Source organism: Pteropus alecto, unplaced genomic scaffold (assembly GCF_000325575.1).
Source record: "Pteropus alecto unplaced genomic scaffold, ASM32557v1 scaffold60, whole genome shotgun sequence".
NCBI classification, from domain to species: Eukaryota; Metazoa; Chordata; class Mammalia; order Chiroptera; family Pteropodidae; genus Pteropus; species Pteropus alecto.
In genome coordinates, this window is record NW_006430726.1 from 3,687,532 (window position 1) to 3,707,806 (window position 20,275).

General features: G+C 36.2%; 1 protein-coding gene across 3 annotated transcripts in view; it reads right to left on the bottom strand.

Annotated features, from left to right (window-relative positions):
• BLM (Bloom syndrome RecQ like helicase) overlaps positions 1-20,275 on the bottom strand; it is a 59,372-nt gene that overhangs the window by 14,772 nt on the left and 24,325 nt on the right. For all 3 annotated transcript variants that reach the window (XM_025049858.1, XM_006905286.3, XM_015594290.2), the window contains 6 exons: positions 19,502-19,600; positions 19,147-19,295; positions 10,684-10,790; positions 9,156-9,316; positions 5,182-5,377; positions 2,795-2,985 (listed from right to left, as the gene is read on the bottom strand). In XM_025049858.1, coding sequence (XP_024905626.1) covers positions 2,795-2,985; positions 5,182-5,377; positions 9,156-9,316; positions 10,684-10,790; positions 19,147-19,295; positions 19,502-19,600 — 903 coding nt within the window. The remainder of the gene's footprint in view (positions 1-2,794; positions 2,986-5,181; positions 5,378-9,155; positions 9,317-10,683; positions 10,791-19,146; positions 19,296-19,501; positions 19,601-20,275) is intronic.

Below are 20,275 nucleotides of genomic sequence, written 5' to 3' on the forward strand. Positions count from 1 at the left end.
ACTGGAATTGCCTATCCGCTGAACTTCATCCTTAGATGTTCTAACTCAGTTTGAATTCCACAGCCAATCATTACACTACTGCCTTTTATAAACCTTCAGCTGCCTTGCCCTTAGGTCACTTCATCACATTGTCTGACAAAACGCATTAGATGCAGTTCTCCACCATCCATGCCTGTACCTTCGTAGCTGAACATGGCTTGAGAAACACATACAACCAGGTTGATGGTTTGCACTTTTAATACATGGCCATAAACCTCAAGCAGACCCTTAATGCTACCAGGTAACCATCATACATCCTTAGTTTTTCATAAATCAAATTTTATTGGAACACAGCCATGGACAATTTATGCACTTATGTTTATGTCTGCTCTGGGGCTAAAACAGCAGAACTGAGTAGTAGTTATGGCAGGGATTACGATTCTAAGGCCCCAAAACTTAAAATATTTACTCTTTGGCCCTTTAAGATAAAGTCTGCTGATCCCTGTCCTAGATGACTGTGTCATACTTTCTTCTTTCTGTTCAGTCCCTTCTCTTATCCTGACTATCGGCTGACGACCTTGCTTCCTACTTCGCTGAGAAAACTGACGCAATCAGAATGAGAGATTTCACAAACTTGCTTCACTACACCTACCACCAGCATCTGCCCCGTATTTTCTCATCTTTCCTGTTATTAGAGATGAACTACCCAAGCAAGCCAATCTCTCTGCTTACATACTAGACCCCAAGCTCTTCGTCTGCTCAAGGACATTGCTTCGGCAATTCTCCCCTCTCCATACACATCAGTTTTTCATCCCCTGAAGGAACATTCCTATCTGCATACAAATGTTTATGTCTTTTCTTGACCCCACTTCTCTGTCAGCTACTGTTTCATTTCTCTGTTCATCCTTGAAGCATTCACTGTCTCCAATTTTTCTCTACTCTACTGAAACTGGTCAAGTCAAAGTCACCATGCTTTCTGCGGTACTAACTCCAGTGGTGAATTCTCTGTCCTTATTGTACTTGACTAAGCAGCAGCACTTGTCTAGTTAGCGCTCCCTCCTCCCTGAAACACTTAGTTTTCTTGGTTTTCCTTTGATCTCACTAGCTCTTTCTTGGTCTCCTTTCCTAGTTCTTTCTCTTTTCCTCAATCTCTTAATGTCTTTGGTTTTCTTCTGTCTAAACTTACACCCCTGGAGATTTCATCTACTCTCATGGCTTTAATTACCATCTATAAGCTAACCACTCCCAAATGTATAACCACCAGCCTCTTTTCAGAATTCCTGGATCCAAGAGACACAATAACTCAATATGAACATCCCTGCCAGACAGCCTTCCCTAAACATTTCGGCTGAGGGTCACTCCTTTCTTCCAGTTACGGAGCCCTCCAGCTACTGCTCTGGTCTGCCATTACCTTTTCTCTAACTCGTTGTTCAGCTACAGTCTCCCTTACTATACCTCAAATAGGCATGCCCCCCCATCCCTACCTCAGCACCTTTGTTCTTGGCTTCAGCCAAGAATGCCCATATCCAGAGAGCTGCTCAGCTAACTTCCTTCTTCAAGGTTTTGCTCAGACATCGCCTTTACAATAAGACTTCCTTGGACGACGTTATCTAATATCGCATTCCACATTCCATCCATTAGCCCTGACTCCTTGCACTGCTGTCCTTTTCACCACAGTTCTTACCTCTTAACATGTGCTTATTATGTATATTATTTGTACTCAGCCTCCCTCTGCTAGATGTAAGCTCTTTAAGGGCAGAGATCTTTATGTTTTGTTCAGTGATGTATCCCAAACTCCTAGAACAGTGCCTGTCATAAAGCAGTCACTCGATAAATACTTACTGAATGAAGGACCTGATTAGCAATGTCTGCAGAGTGAGGTACAGTGAGTGGAGATGGCCATGAGTCCGCAGATTCCATCCCGAGAGAGTAAGTCACAGTCACCTTTGCTCTGGCTAGTGCTATGTATCTTTGTAACTACACTGACCACATTGTATGATGATATTAATACATATATGTAACTCCCCTCCAGTCTATGAATTTGCCCACACCTCGTTCATTTGTGAATGCCCAGCACCCTACACAAACATTTCAAGTAATATATCAAGTGTGAAACTGGAAAGTACAGTAGACATTTAAACAAAGAATTATCATAATAGGTACAATAAAGTGTCCAATAATTAAATTTAACTACCTCTCAAGGTTTTTTTAGAACATCAGATAGCAAACTCATACAGAAGCTATTGCCATTATTCTTTCGTTTTTTAAAAACCAATTTATAGAGTAATCTAATTGATCTGAATCCAAACACACTGTACATCAGTTAGTTATTTTACTTCTTTTGAGAATGAGGTCTTTCAGTACAGATTAGAGTTGAACTAAAAATATTCTATCTGCCCATGTTGGATTTTTTGAATATTTACAGATTAACGATATTTCTAAAATCCCATAACCATCAGTGTATATATACAACCTAAGTATTTTGGATAGATCCAGTATATTTTTTATGGGCTTCTAATTCTAAAGATATTCCACAGAATATTAAAATGTTTCTATCCTAAACTACTATAGAGACTGATCTCAGAAGCTAAGCAGGGTCGGGCCTGGTTAGTACTTGGATGGGATACCACCTAGGAATACCAGGTGCTGTGGGTGTTTAAAAAAAAAATTGAGCAATAAACTACTATAGGGAGGAAGCCTTCTTTCCCTTGTCTAATCCCTTGAGGGCTACTACTGTCATTTAACTTTTGTAAATTAAGAGAATAAAAAATCTTGGCAATTTCCTTACAAAGAATTTAAAACTTTCTTATTTTACCTTTGTTTTACAGCAATTATCACAAGAAACATCTGGGTATTTCTTACAAAAATCAGGATTAAATCCAATTTCCCCAAAGTAAGCCAAAAGTTGTATTCTCCTGCATTCTGTTATATTTTCACAGTAATGTACCATACTATACAAATTATTGAAGTGAGTCTCTTTCGTATGATGGTTTCCATCTTTTTCCACTAAAAGAGATGAAGAACATAGCAAAATATACTTATAAGAGCAGAAAAATAGAAGAGACTATCACAGAAAGATTTAGAATAGATTCATATAGCTTTAAATATTAAATGAAATAAAATTAATAGCATATGTATCAACGTGACTTCATTCTGTATTATAATTAACTGAATATTTATGTTCATCCCTCAAAATTTTGGCTTTATAGGTATAAATGTACATTGTCAGGAGTACATGAAATTTTTTTTTGTAAATTTTCGTTATTCCCAATGATGATTTGCATTATGTTTACTATATTTATCAGACAAGCATGTGCTCAACAGCCAAAGAAAGCAGAGCATGGAACTAATTAGTGAGCCACGCACCTCCCTGAGTATTTGGGGTCACAGTGATTAAGGCAGTGGTTCTCAAACTGTGTGCCAAGGAGCCCAGGGTGCTGCAGTGAACTCACAGGGCACTAGCAGGGTATTTCATATTTTCAGGAGACACAGCAATACCTGACATCTGTTGAGCATCACACAATCTACTAATTTGAGCTAGTTCTTGGTGTGCTACATTCCTTTCAATGACATCTTTGTGAAGCTGAATTTTTGGCAATTCTTGAAAAAAACAAGTACCTCCAGAGAATCAATGAGAAGCAGAGAATAAATGAGGGTGGTGGTATCCAATCTGATTCCAAGTTTTGAGAATGACATGTACATACTTTCCATTTGTAAACAATTGTGGTTAGTTAAGAATAAAATTTAAAAAATTTTTCTCCTAGTTATGAGTTATATTTTCCAAATGGCTGCTAAGCGTTTAGGACTTTCATACTTATTAAAATGTTTGGACCTAACTTGATATAGGTTCTGCTTAAAAACACAAATGGACACACTAGGTTTAAGTTTCATTTTTTCACTGAGAATCATCTTGGTACAGTGCAGGGGACATGGACTCTGGAATCTGAAGAAGCTGGGTTCCATCAGGCTCTGCCACTTACCAGCTATGTATTTCATTTTCCTTCTCTGTAAAATGAGTGATAGTAGCATCTTTTAGTTGTGAAGATTAAATGATATGACATATGTAAAGTACTTAAGACAGTAGCACATGGTAAGTGCTAGAGAAATGCTATCTCTAAATAGCACTACCATTCCACCTACCACTGCTGCTGTTGCCACCACACTGGTGCTGTCGGGGGCAAGTTACAAAACCTTTCTGAAGCTCACTTTCTCATGGGACTAACTCTATCTCAAAAGCCAGTGGTTACGAGCAGATAAGGTGATACATTATTTGGCACAGGGCTTGGTAAGTGCCATTTCCCAGGCTCAGTATCTCTACCAGAGTTCTTTCAAAAGTGGTCTCAAAATAGGCACATATATTTAGGAAATGTACTTAACTATCACGACCCAGTAGAAAAATGGGAAAGGACATAATAAAACTCTAAAATATGTATTCACTTTGACCCAGCAAGTCTAACTTTAGAAATTTATCCTATATAATTGCACAAATGCCCAAAGATATCTGTACAAGGATATTTAATACTGCACTATTTTTTGATAACAGTGAAAAACAATAAACAATCTAAGTATCTATTAAAAGGGATTTGGTTAAATAAATACGAATAACCATACAATGGAATTCTATGTAGTCAAGCTATGCTTATTAATTGGAGTCATAATTATACTAGTGTTGACTGAAAAAAATCAGGTCACTATGTATATAAAAAAGCACATATAACATAATCCTATTTACATTGTAAAATACATACATTTGGTAAAGGTAAACACCAAATACAAGATATTGCTTATCTCTAATCGGCGGGTAGAGAGATGATATAGCAGAGGGAAATGTAGAAGCTTTTATTTCTTAACTTGGATGGTGGCCTGTGAGAGTTCATTATTTTTCCCATTTTACCTTTCTGCATGTTTGAAAAATGCGTTATATGTAAGGATACATGTAGAAACTAGGTCTGGAAAGACAGAAAGGCAACAAATAACTGGAGTTATTTCTTAGGGCAGGAGTGTATTCAAAACATGGTTTGGAAATCTTGTCTGATACATGTCTATCATTTGAGGTTTATATAACAAGCATGTAATACTTTTATCATAAAAATGACTAAAATAAAACCTCTATTTTTCTATGACTATTTAAGGAAAAGTGGACCTAAATTACCACAACAGCAGGAGTAGATTACTATTATCATGAGACTGAAGAGGACTTACTCAGTATAAGTCTCTTCAGTCTGGTCACATCATAATAGGTATAGAAAAGCAGACAGTGAGATACTTCCCCATCTCGTCCTGCTCTGCCAGATTCTTGGTAGTAGCCCTCCACAGATTTAGGGAGAGATGCGTGGATCACAAAACGCACATCGGGTTTGTCAATCCCCATTCCAAATGCAACTGTTGCACAGATAACCTGGTGTAAGAGCAAAAGCTTATTAGACTCATAATGCACTTAAAGAAACATTTTAATAACAGATGCTTCTAAAAGCTTTATCTTCTGTTTTACTTTCAAATGTACTCTATACAACAATCTAATATCTTAACTTGGTTCTATTATTTATCATGACTAATATGAGATTTTCATATTGACAATTTGTAGTTCTACTAAGACCCAAGACGGTAAAGAGAAGCTTGGTATGGCAGGCAGGCACTTTCTTGTGTGAGTTGGTATTATCACATAAGGGAGCTACAATCAATAGCAGTCACCTCTTGGTGACTGTTCTCTTATGGTTTTGACATGGAGGTGCGAGGGGCATTGCTCACAGAGCCAGGATATCCCGGCCAGTGATCAGGAACGTGTTGCTCGGGAGCTCAGGGCCTGAGCTTTCAGAGATCACTGCTGCTAGCTTTTTCAGTGATTCAGGAATAATGGCATTCTCACATGTTCCAGTGTTTACCATCCATTTTCCTAGTGGCAACAGCTGATCATATACCAGCTCCTTTTATTCATCAGCTTATTTCAAAGTCAAAATGTAAAATTTTTATTGGAACTCTGAGGGTTGCTTATTCTAAGAAAAAAAAGGCCGGGGATCATCGATCTTGGCCTATGCAAATTACTAAGTGCAAGCAAGGTGATAGTTAAATTTCAGGAGCTTGATAAATCAGTATTTAGTAAAAAAATAATTTTCAAGAATATCCATTTCAGTTGCAAATTTAGGACCTATTTAACCCAGACAAAAACATTATATCTCTAGGCAAAATTATATTATATAAATAAAGCTGTAAGCCTTTTTTTAGTACTTAAATAAATGAATCGCTACTGCAAGAACAGTATTTCAAAAGCAACTGAACTATCTGGCAGCCAGACTGAGGCTAATGACATGATTTCAGTGACTGCGAGTACCAGAGAAAGGAACTGCAAGCTATGGAGCATGTGGATGGCAAATGGGTACATTTATCAACGCTGGAATGGCAGCAGCCTGCACTCTAGGTTAGTCATCCATCTAAATTTACAGTGCTTTGATCAAAGACAAAGCTCCCTAGAAAGAGGAAGTCTACAGAAGCCTCTAATGGTGGAGAGCAGGTGGAGAGGCTGTGGGGAGAGATGTCCCAGCCATGCCTGCACGGTGGGCCCACAGGGTTCCAAGAAGCCCAGGTGCATCTCTCCAGGCTGGGTGGGCACATGGCTCAAGGCCACTGAAGATGCCAACTCTCTTTGAAGTCCTTATTTCTTGTAATGGGGAAAACTGGCTTTGTTCGATTGTTACTTCCTTCTTTATTTCTGTGTTGCTTTTAAAACTTCAGGCTACAATCATTTCTTTGTAAAGAAAAACCACCAAGTTTTATTCTATTTCACAAATCTATCTAGGCTGTCCAGTTAGATTAGCTGGTCTAAGAGCAGAAACAATTAGATGAAAAAAAAAAAAAGAAAACCCTCACCAATTTTTAAAACCATAGTTTTGATCAGTATTTTTTTATATATAAAAATATGTATATATATGCACGTATACTGTAGACTACACTATGTACAAAGATTTTAAAAACTTGAAAAAATTGGCTTCTTTACTTGTCTATTTTTCTATTCAATTCTATTTTATGATTGAGATCACATACTTTTAAATTCTATTTTTCATTACCTTTCTCCATCAGTAACAGTGAACATTTTCATATCATTAAAAATTCTTCATAAACCATTTTTAATGGCAGGAATGTAGTACCATAATGTGCACAATCATTCTCTCAGGACTTTTAGACTATTCAGTAGTAAATAGCTATTAGGGTATTCACTATTAAAGATAACACTGATACAAATTCCATGCCCACATTTCAGACTTGAAGCTCCTGATAGAGTCTACCATACTGTTTTTCAGAAAGGTTGTCATGAGTACTATAGGAATCAGCCTCTTACATTATTCCCAACAGTTAGTAAAAGTTTGCTAATATGAGAGGTGAAAATGATCTCCTGTTTTAAATTTGAATTCTTTTAATAGCAAAGTTGCTCTGTAAAATAAACTTGAATTTGGCCTTTTGTAGTTCTTCCTATCCAATAGTCTCTCAATAGCCTAGGGTAATTTATTATTTAAGACTCATGTTTTCCATATCAAAATGTTTTATTTGCTGATGATACATTGCCCAGTATGCTGTTATCTTTAATTTTATCGATATAAAAGTGTTGAGTTCTTTAGGTTTTTAATCATTTCTAGTGATTACTTCCTTTTGGGCTGTTTTTAAGCTTACGTTCTCTTTCACACATTTTTTTTAATCTAATTGTTTTTTTAGCTTTGTAAATTAAAGTGCTAAACTATCAAGTTTTCCCCCATGTAAGTTTTCCCCCAGTGGTTTGTCTTTTAAATTTATTACATATTTATTATATATTTGTAATACATTTGACTACTGTATTTATTTCAACTACCCTGATTTTTTTCTTGGGTACACTTATTATTCTTAGGCTAAACTCTTATTCCCTGTCACCAACAAATAAATTTGTTTTTTCTCCTCTTCAATTTTCATCTGTTTTTCTTCCCCTTCACATTCTCAAGTTATTTAATACATCGTTGATTCAAATGACTGCACTGAGTCAGACCATTTGTGTTTTGATATATAATTCTATTTGTTTTGCTTTTCTTCCATTTTCTTATCTGCATTTTTATCTCTCCCTTCATTGTAGCCTGTGATCTTCTTATGGCAAACTGTTTCTACTTCATATAAGTCTCTTCACATCTTTCTGAGAGTACTAGACTGATATCCTGTAAGATTTTCATCTGTTTTCCCTTAGAAAACAATTTTGAGAGATATTTTTCCTCTATATCTTCAGGGTAATGATTTTTGTGTGCATTATGAGAGCTAAAAACTTCATAAGCTACAAAAAAAAAATCATTAGTCCTTTTCCTCAAATTCATCCTTGAACAGATATAATAAAAAAACAGACAATAATAAGTGTAGACAAGGAGGCAGAGACAATGGAACCTCATGCATTGCTGGTGGGAATGTCAAATTCTATAGATGCTTTGGAAAAGTTTGACAATTCCTCAAAAAGTTAAACATATGAGTAAGCAATTCCACCCTAGGTGTATACCCAAGAGAATTGAAAACACGTTTACACAAAAACTTTCACATGAACGTTCAATAGCCAAAAAAGTAGATATAACCCGGATGTCTACCAACTGATGAATGGAGAGAGCAGACAGGGTATATCCATACAATGGAATATTATCCAGCCACAAAAAGGAAATGAAGTACTGATACATGCTACAACATGGATAAATCTTGAAAACATTATGATAAGTAAAAGAAATCAGTCACAAAAGAACAGACGGTACGATTCCATTTACATGAAATGTTCAGAATAGGAAAATCTAGAGAGACAGATTAGTGGTGGCTAGTAGCTTAGTAGTTGCCAGGAAATGGGGGATTAGAAACTGACTGCTAATGGGTATGGGGTTTCTTTTAAAGATGATCAATGATCCTAGAATTAGTGGTGATGGTTGCATAAACTTGTGACTATGTGAAAAATCAATGACTTGCAAACTTTGAAAAGGTGAATTTATGATATGTAAATTACATCTCAATAAAAAACTTTTTTTTATTTAAGAAAGAAAGAGCAACTTTAGAAATCTTAAAAAGCATGTTTTTCAATTTGTTTTATTTTGAGGTTTACTATAAAAGGTAAAAAAACAATTTTCATTTTACATGTGCAAGTTTGCTTAGATACTATAAAATAATTATTTCTTTGTTCGTCTTAAAAATGTTACCTGGCAGCCATCCTGATTGATCCACTTGTGCTGTACTTCATCTCTGGCAGAATCACTGAGGCCAGCATGATAAGCAAGAGCAGCAAGACCATTCTTCTGTAAGGTGTCAGCCATTGTGTCACATTCTCGCCTGGAGAGGCAGTAAATTATCCCTGAATCATCTGCCAAGAAATGAGGACTTGTAACATAAATAGCAACCCATTTACATTATGTTCTTAGAAATACATGAACCATAAACAGACCTCCACGGTTTTCTTGTAGTAGAGGAAAATCACATAGGTAGAGTAATTCAAGCAAGGAACTTGTGTACACTGGAAATGACAAGATCTGACCTTTAATCTTGTCCCTCTGAATGACTCCTGAGGTGGACTGGGACAAACCCTGGCTAGGAAACAGGAAGGCACCTTTACATAAACTTTGTGGAAAGCATGTAGTAATATACATCAGGAACCCTAGAAATGCTTCTGCTTTGGTTCAGTTTCCTTCTACAAAAAACCAATGTAGAAAATAAAGCGATATAAGGACTTGTGCAAAAAGTTTTTTTGTAATTTTAAAAATTAGAAAAAATTTAATGGTCAATATTAGAGGAATAATTAAGATATGAAATTATGAAATGAAATATAGTATAACTATCAAGTGTTTTCTAAGTTTTAATAAGACATGGGAAAATGCTCAAGATATAAAACAGGTTAAGGACAGAAACACGGTAGGTATAGTATGCTAATGCAGAAAGAAAAATGCATACAAAAATTATTAGAAGGAAGTAAGCAAAGTAATAACAGGGACTTGTGCTAAGGTTTATCTTTTGCTTCTTTTTTCTTTTTGATGCTTTCTAAATTTTCTTCAAAGAGTATTTATTATATTCATTGTTTTTATGTATGTTATTTTTTAAATCAGAAAATAAAAGGTATTAAAGAAAAAGTCATCACTCTGTAGCAGAGTCAAAGATATATATACACACACTAAGCTATTTGCTATTTGTATCGGCTGCCTGGGACGGGGCCTAGAGAGGGGTATGACTGCCTTTTCCCTGGTCTACTTCTGCATTATCTGATTTGTTCAAGCAAATGTGTATACCGATTTTTAAAAAATGAAATAAAGATGTTTAACAAAAAAAATTCTCCATGGAAAAGTGGAAAAGGGGTTACATGGAAAACTACCACGAATTTTATAATCTCATTTTAGTTAATATAACTTGAAGACAGATGCACCTGGGAGAAGGCACTAAAACAAAGACCTGTGTAATTCGTACACTGATGGAAGCCAGAACAAAGACACTGAAAACACAAATTATAATATAGGGATATAAAAGGGAGTATGCTAATATGTTTTTTATTAGGATTTATTATTATCAAACCAAATGAGATTTTACAATTTCCAGAATTGAGAGAGTTGTAATATTCTGCTCTCTAAATAGTCAGTGCTAGCATAATAAGGAATGTTTAATATGCAATATTATATATTCTATTGTGGTACTAAAAAGACATTTATTATTTCTAGACATAATTCATCACATGGCTGTACTCACGTGGGTGATGCTTTCTGATCCATTCTAAACAATCAAATGCCACCTTTTTAGGTTTTTTTGGTAACACATAGTATTTCAGATTATGTCTGTTAAAGCTCATGGTAAACCTAAAAAAAGTCCCAAACATAAAATTTTATTAGGGAAAATGTAGTTTTAGCCACCTTCAAAAATTAAATACTGATTTTTTGCAGTGCAAACCTATATCAGGTTGCGTTAAATTTAATACTGTCACTGGCAGTTTACATAATAGAACAATAAAATGGAAGTTAGGTTATGGGTTAATGAAAAGAACGGTGACAAACAGAGAATGTCTACGGGACTAGTTGACAAAGAACTGGAAGACCTATAGAAGAGAACAACATGCAGAAAAGACAGGTAAGTCAGGAGCTTAGTCTCCGAGATAAGGTCGATTAAAAGCGGAGATGGCTAAAACATTATTTAAAAGATTAAGAAAATCACAAGAAAAAATGTATACATTTTTAAGCCACCAATATTCCCAAATTTTGACTGTGTACATGAACAGCCATTTGCAGGGCAGCCATATGAGCTAAAGCCCTACAGAGCATGGAGCACTGTACTTCGGCTCTGCACCCCAAAGACAACGTGGGTGATGCTGAGACAGATACATTCCTCTCCCTCTGGTCTTTGGCCCTTGGTATCCCACCTCCTCTCCCACTTCCTCAGGGAGCTCTTCCTCTCCATTATCTCCTCTCCTGCAAATTCTTCCCTTTCATCTCTGAATATGTGCTAAGACCACCAATCCTAACAACAGAGGCTTCTCTTGACCCTATGCTCCACTGTAGCTGGCAGCCCACCTCTTTCTTTCCCCGCAATGGCAAGTTTCTCAGAAGACATTTATGTCCCCAACCAACTAACTATACATCCATTTTCATTCTCGTCACTCCCATTCTGGATTTTCCCATCATCATTCTACCAAAATTGTTTTATGAAAGCTTTTAAAACTAAAGAAAGGTAAGGGAATTGTTACAAAGTCTTTGGCCCTGCAGGGACCTTCCACTGCCACAGGTCCCAACATCTCCACAGGAAGGAGAGAGAACACTGCAGAACAAGGCAGTGTTAGAGCATAAAGATCGCTCAGTGCCTGGGTGGACAGAAAGAAGCAGAGACCACAAACTACAACAGCTTTGGTGAGGCGGCTAATGTTACAGGGGATGGGGCTCAGGAGGAAAGGCGGGGAATAAAAACCACTGGCTTTCTGTCTTTGTGTCTAAATCCAAACTAGATGGGTTTGACTTTTGTTGTCATTGGTAGGAAAAACTTTAGTTTTAGAACTAAAGAATGCCTCACATGTGGAGGGCAGCCACGTTCCTGAAGGGCCTCTGTACAGGTGAGAGGGTCACACAGGAGGCAGTGGTAACCTTCCACCTGTGTCTGGCCTTCACATTGGTTTTTCAGATCTCATCTTCGCTGACCTTTCAGTCACTCCACACTGTTGGCTGTCCTTACCGAAAACCTCTATTAGCTCTCACTATTTTACATTCCCTTTACCTCTGATTTCTTCATCTTCTCTTCTTCCTTTGCTTACTTCTTAAGTGACAATGAGCCCCCAAATGCTAGGCCCTCCTCTTCTTCCCCCACATTATCTTCTTCAGGGACACCATTCTCTCTGCTTTAAACAGCACCCGAATACCATTCCCATGGGTCCCAACTTTTGCCCCCAGCTTAGACCCTTTTTTCTTAGACCTCTGATTTCTAAACCACAGTCTAACTTCTTTTTTGATCGGTGGTCTAAAATTGGGGTATGCATACCCATAAAGGCTCACAAAGACTTTCTGAAGGCACATGAGTAAGCATAATTTTAAAGGAATCGATTTCCAGATCCTGCATCTTCACGTGTGCTTTTTCCGGAAAGACTGATGTGAGGATGCTCCTGCAGTCAAGACATCCTGCTGGTTACTCTTGCCCCTCCGTGTTCTTTTCACAATTGTCCTCTCACTTTCTAAAAACAAATAAACTCTGCTTTTGACCCATTCTGAACTTTACTACTATGCACTGTTCCGGATGTAAAAACCTCCAGAACACCAAACAAAACAAACTGAATATAGTACAGTTGTAGGCGAAAATTTCTTTAATCAAAGAACCAGAAACTCTTGGTGGGGCTTCATGTCTTTACAAATTTCTGTTAGGAGTAAAGTGTAACATCAGGTATGAAGTATTTCAGCCTTTTTTGCGATGTTCTGATTTCAGATATACTAAGGTGCAGTCTTGATAAAATTATGGCATAAAAAGAATTGTTCAAGAATACAAATGACATAGATCAGTGGTCCCCAACCTTTTTGACACCAGGGACTGGTGCTCCTTTGAGAATCTAATGTCTGACAATCTGAGGGTGGAGCGGAGGCAGTGATGCTAGCTCTGGGGAGTGGCTGCAAATACAGATGAAGCTTGGCTCTCCTGCCCACCGCTCACCTCCTGCTATGCGGCCCAGTTCCTAACAGTCCACGGCCCAGGGTTTGGGGACCCTTGATGTAGATAATCTCAAAAGTTACTTGAGTTGATTTAGACTTAAGTTGGGATTGGTGTATAAGTCTCCCGACCGACAGAAATGCTGCAATGACTGCACAAAAATGGCCTTATTATTTTTTCCTGCATTTTATACTTTAATTTCAGAATGTTTCATGCATTAAAAAAAAAAAAAAAAAAAAAAAAGCTCTGGGTCAAAAAAGAGAGACAATAGCAAGTGCTTGTGGAAGGAGAACCCAATACACTGCTGGTGGAAATGTAAAATGGTGCAGTCACTTTGGAAAACAGCCTAGCAGTTCTTCCAAGGGTTAAGTACAGTTACCATATGACTAACAATTCTACCCCTGGGTATACACCCAAGAGAAATGCTCAAATCCAGTTATAACCAAAACAAATACCTCTTTTGCAAAAGGACTGCTAAGCTCCTAACTAAAAGCAGTATTCCCACAATTTGTCAAAATAAAAAAGGTAAGTCTCTCAGAGTTCATTACATAGAACAAATCTTCCTTGGCCTGTTGGAAAGTGGGATATTTGGAATTACTAAATATTCTAGTTAGAGATAGTTCCCATCAACTGATGCATAGATAAATGAAATGTGGAATATCCATACAGTGGAAGATTACTCGGCCATAAAAATGAATGAAGCACTGACACATGCTACAACACGGATGACCCTCGAAAACATTATTCTAAGTGAAAGAAGATGGGCACGAACAAGAGGTGGAGGGTGGGGAGTGACTGCTAGTGAGCACCAGGTTTCTTCTGGGGTGACGAAAAAGTTCTAAACTTAGATTTAGGGGATGATTGTACAACTCTGAAAACATAAAATCCCTCACTAAATTCTAACTTTTAAATGGGTAAATTTTATGGTGGGTCAATTATATCTCAACAATGATTTTATTTTTTTTTTAAAAAGTTTGGGATTCCATTATATCCTCACTAAGGGCGTACTCATGTTGCCCTTAAAATGGAAAATATTATTAGGTCTAGGGTGTCAAACACACATCATTTTAAGTGATGTGTCAGGAAATGGAATCAATTTGTGCTCCACTCTTATTGCTTTTGGAACTCAAAAACTTTTGTCACAAGGATATGTACTAGTTTATGTAAATTAAAAAACAATTAATTTTCTTTTTTATATATAAGAAAATAAGTCTAATTTGGCCAATTGGTTTGGCAATGAAAAATAGATTTGCCAATAGGTTTCATGGCAGTCATATCCAATTATTTGAAAGAAGTAATCAGCAGCTATGACATTTTGAGAAAATTATTATTTAAAAGCATATTATATAATAATAATATATGTCAAAAATATATTAGGAAAGGTGTACTAAAACTTACAGTATTTTGATTTTCCCAACTCTTCCAAATATAATGGATACAAGGTTCATTTAAGTGAAAGAGTAACAAGAAAATTTAATGGTCATTGGATAGGTCTTGGTAAAACATATTTTAGGGTGTATTTCCCAGAAAAAGTAAAGTGAGTAACTAATGATCTGATTTATTTTGCCAGTCAGATGGTTTACTATTCTTTGCTGTCCACAAAATTTACAGTTGTCAGCTGAAATATTAAAAATAATTTTTGATGACAGATCATTATGTAATTCTGGCATATACATCAGAAGGAATTCAACTAATTGAGTGTTATTACTACAAAAAAATGTTTTCCATTCCCATCTGTATTTTTATGTGAGTAATGTTTCCCAATGCTTATATCTATAAAAGTAAGAGATGTGAACTGATTGGATTCATCCAGAGATATATGATGTAACTGAAAAAAAGTCCTCTCTCATTGAGTTATACATTACCAATCAAAACTTATTTAAAAAATATATTTAAGCTATTCTGATCAGTAATGTACTAATAATTATAATATAATAATTCAATCCAGAAGAAAATTTTGGCATAAGCAAAATTAAAAAACAATTCTTAATTTACATACTTATTTTTCTTGCAGGTAAGTATGATACAGTAAGCAACAAGACTTCATGCATTAAATTATATTATCTTAGGGTAAAATTCTGTGTGGAAACTGAAGAAGATATATGAGTTAAAAAATGTAAAACATCTGTTAAAGAGTTAAAAAATGTGAATATGTTTTGCAAGTGAGTGATAAGTACAGAATTGCTATTATATACTAATATTCTACTGGATACATTTAAAAAGACTAGGTAACAATTTTGTTTAAAAATGTTACAACAGACCATGTTCTCTTTATTTAAACTCATGTTGACAATTTTTAGGTGTCAGACTTACCTGTACAGTGGTACAGTTTTCCAAAATTCTTTACGTGGCACATGTGACCAAAGAAAGTATGAAGGTTACGGTCTTGGCCATTTGCACTCAGCCCTTAAACATCCCAAACACCAAAACCTACGATCAGATTAATTATCATCCCCTCCCCTACCTTTCTCCCCTCCTGCATTTACACTTAATGCTACACTAGAAACCTACACTAGAAACCAGTATAAACTTCCACTATGTCCATCTTTCTCATCCCATCACTTGCCAGCCTTGTTGATTCAGCTCTGCTTTCTCTCCTGGCTGTCCCTTCCTTCCTCTTCTACTATTGCCACCATCATCATCTCTCTCCTAAATGGCTGCAATAAGTTTCCTAAAGAGCTATCCTGCCTCTAATCTCTTGTTTTTCTACTTCATCTTCCACTATCAGGGTTATCATTCTATCATACAGGTTAGATCAAGTCACTTCCCAGGTCAAAATACCTACAGAATAAATCCATCATGATATGCCCTCTAGACCTGGCCTCAAGCCACCTTTCTACGGTCATCCCTTCTCATTATTTTGCCACTTAACTTATGGATTATTCACCATTCCTTGGCCCTGACCTGTATTTTCATGCTAGAAGCTTCAGCCCTTAATTCACTCCTCACCCGCTAAAATGCCATTTATTTACCACTTCATATCCACTAGGATGAGTATAATCAAAAAGACATACAGTAACAAGTGTCAGTAGGGATGCAGAGGAATTGCAACCCTCCTACACTACTGAAGAAAACATGAAATGGCACAGCTGCTTTGGAAAACGATCTGGCAGTTCTTCCAAAAGTTAAATGTAGTTACCTCATGACCCAACAATTTTACCTCTAGGTATATGTCCAAGAGAAATGAAAATATATGTCCAACATGACAACTTGTATACAAAGGCTCATAGCAGCATAAATCATAATAGCCAAAAAACGGAAACAACTCAAATATCCATCACATGATAAATGGATAAATAAAATGTAGAGTATCCATACAATGGAATATTATTTGTCAATAAAAAAAGAATGAAGTACTGATATATACTTCTTCATGAATGAAGCTCAAAAACATGCTAAGTAAGTGAAAGAGGCCAATCATGAAAACCACATAGTACACGATTCTATTTATATAAAATGTCCAGGGTGGGCAAAAATATAGAGACAGAAAGTAGATTAGAGGTTCCCTAGAGCTGGGAGGATGGAGGATAGTGGGAACTGACTGCTAATGGATTTGAAGTTTCTTTTAAGAGACAAAAATGTTCTAAAATTAGGTAGTGGTGGGATTACACAACCTTGTGAATAAACAAACAAAAAAATCATAGGATGGTATATTTTTTAGGAACAAATTGTATCTCAATACAGATGTTTAAAATTTAGAAAAGACCGCTCATCCTACAAAGCCCGCTTCCTTTATAAAACCCTGTCTGACTCCTCCTCATTAACAGTTAGTTGTTACTTTGGGTTATAGCTAATCCTGTCTTGCTGAGTTCCTGCACTCATAATTTATATCTCTAATCACCACTGACTTCATTCTGCAATTTGTTGTAGAGTTTAAAGGGTTCTGAAATCAGACTGTTTAGGTTTAAGGCCTCACTCCAACATCTGCTAGGTATATGACCTTATGGAAGTTATTTAACTTCTCTGTGCCTCAGTTTCCTCATCCATAAAATGAGAAAACCAGAAGAATCTACCTTGTAAGACTTTTGTGTGGATAAGTTAATACACACAAAATGTCAAGAATCGTGTCCAGCACGTTGTATAGGCTAAATATAAGTGTTAACTGTTATTATTTTTGTATTAAAGTATTACTATTAACTGTCTACATGTCTATGGCTTTTCTCTTTCTCAGTTCATATCTTAAGGCCCTAAGGAAAAGGAATAAAGTCTATTTTATTATCCAACCTTGTATTTCCCAAGGAGGAAGAATAATAGCAGTATCAAAGGAGCATGGGGACCATGGCTCTACCTGTATGGATACCTGCCTTCACCAGGCCATGACACAGTAGCAGTTGGGCAAATTTAATCCAAAAAGGGTTTACTGGCAGAAAAGATCAGGGAAAAATGTACCAGAAAGTGTTCATTAAAATCTTTTACTTCCACTCAGGGCTTTAAACCTTCCCAAATATAGAAGTACCAAATATATTAAAGAATCAACAGACTTGCCTAAATTTTCATATTTTACCCACATTTACCAAAATTCCTCCATATGTTTCATTTATTCATTCTTACTGAAAGCCAATTATGCACAGGGCACCACATGCTAGACTCAGGAAATGTATAAGCTATTGCTTTTCCAAGCAGATCTCCTCACCCTACTAGGAAAAGATATTAAAGGTGTCTGCCTCTAAATATGTATGCGCAATGTTTACTCAAACACCAATGATAAATTCTATACCTACAAAGAGTTACTAAAAAGGTGAATTGAACTTACATCAATTCCTTTAACTAAGGGCATTGGCAAATTAATTTTACTGACCTAAAAGAACAGTAGATTGCCTCTGACCTAAATTGATGGAAAAAACCTAAAAACATTGCCTATTAAAAAAGAAAGGCTTTCAGAGATCAATGTAGTATTTGTAGAAGTAAATTTCTAGCATACAGGTTATTCACTAAAACCTAAACTATGACACCTTAAATATGTTTATCAATTACGAAGCAAAATATATTTTCCCCCCAAATTTTATACAAATGCCACTCTGCAGGTGAGATTAAATTTAAATATTTTTTAATTTTGTGATCACACACACAAAATTTTGAGGGCTCTAAAATTCTTGCACTCAAGAACGCCAGTTGTGTCGGAAAAGGTCTTTGTAGCTACCTTAATTTCATGACCCCTTCATATCCTTCATATGGCATTTCCAGTTCTCATAACCCTCAGAGATGCTGTTACTGTTTTTACTTACTACAATATTTATAGAGCCAGCTTACAATCTTTAATTGTAAATGAATGAAAGGTGTGCTTTAAAAATTCACCCCAATATTTTAGTCATTATTCCTTCAGACATTCATCAAACTCTAAACACCCACTAACAAACTGGAAGGAAAAAGTATTTTAACCTTGGTACACAACAGCCATTAAGTAAACATTGCCTTAATGGAATGAACCTATCAGAGAATGCACTTGTGTCTAACAAACTCATGTACAGGTATAAAATAATCCAGTACAACCTATAAATGTGTGGATATTTTTTCTGTTGTAGTTTTTGTTATTGAATAATTGTGGCTTTGGTGGCAAGAAGGAGCCCTTTGCTGTTATACATAGTTTCTGGACTGTTTTCAACATCCTGGATGTAACTGGAATTTCAGGGGAAAATGACCAAACAGGGCCATTGGTTCATTTCATGATGTATATATACTCTAGGACATACGAGGGTCAAAATTAGATAAATAAAAGCTAATTTATTACTGGGACTATGTCACATCTAACAGAGACAGCATGCACTTTTTTCCTCCTTACAAAATAGGTACTGGGAGTGAGTTTTCATTCCAGTAAGTGAAGAAAGCCCCAGGGCCCCAGTTCCCAAATTTTGCTGCACACTGAAATCACGGGGATTTTTAAAAACATACTGGCTCCCAGCCCCCAAATTCTGACCTAAATGGCATCAAGTACAACCTGGGCATTGGGATTTTTAAAGCTCCATAAGTGACTATAATGTGTAGCAATCCGAGAACTGGTACCCCAGGGTTTTAAATTTATGACTTTCAACAACTTACACCTGAGGTCTGAGAATCTTCAACTGAGTGAGGATGTCCTTCTGCACCCTGAGATTAGCTGTGGCAGTAAGAGCCATCACTGGAACAGAGGGAAACTTCTGGCGAAGCATATTCATTCTTTTGTAATCTTGACGAAAATCATGTCCCCACTAGGTGGGAGGAAAAAAAAACATCACTTTTCAGACTATTTGACTCTTTCGTATATACAAAGCAAACACTGCTCACTGTATTAAGAACCACATTATTCTTCAGTGAAATAGCAGAATAATTCGCCCAATGTTTTTATCTCTTCAGTCCTGAAAATATATATAGTACATATTTATTGACATTTCAAGACATATAAAACAGTATTTACCTGACTGACACAATGTGCTTCATCAATAACAAACCGTGCCAAGAGATTCCTCTCATACAGATTCTCCAGAGTAGAAATCAGTCTGTTACTTGCACAGACCTAGACCGGAAATAGATTAATTAGACATTTAAAAACATGTAAATACCACATAACTTCAAGGATTTAATTGTTTTTAAATTCCACTACAACTTAAGTTGCATTAAGACCTTCACAGAAAATTGGTTCTTATTCCAATCTATGAAGAGAATTAGCAGAAGTAAAAGAAAATAACAGAGATATTTTAGAATATTCGCTCCCATTTAGCAAACAGTTATATATCAAGTTGGTGGTTCTAAAATTTTTTTCCTAGTCCTCAATATATCTGAGGCCCACCACACATTTACCTTGAAAACAGGATTATGGATATGTTACCTGTGTGCATGTTACTTGGGGAGGAGGGATACATACATACATATATAATTTATGTGTATATATACTTATGTACATATATATTTGTCTATGTATATATTTCATAGCTCTGTCCATGAACGAGCCTAGAAGCAATGACATCTCAGTATCAACGACCATATCTGGCACCCACATTTTGACAGAGACATGTCAAAATGACACAGAAGCCACTTTGATGGACATCTCCCACTGGCCAAATCCAGGACAATTAGAACAACACAATACATAATGATAACTGATTATAGCCCACTGCATAAATTAAAAATCCACGATTTCATATTGCTATAAATAAATATGTAGGTAAAGGGAAAGCTCTTCCTTACAGTA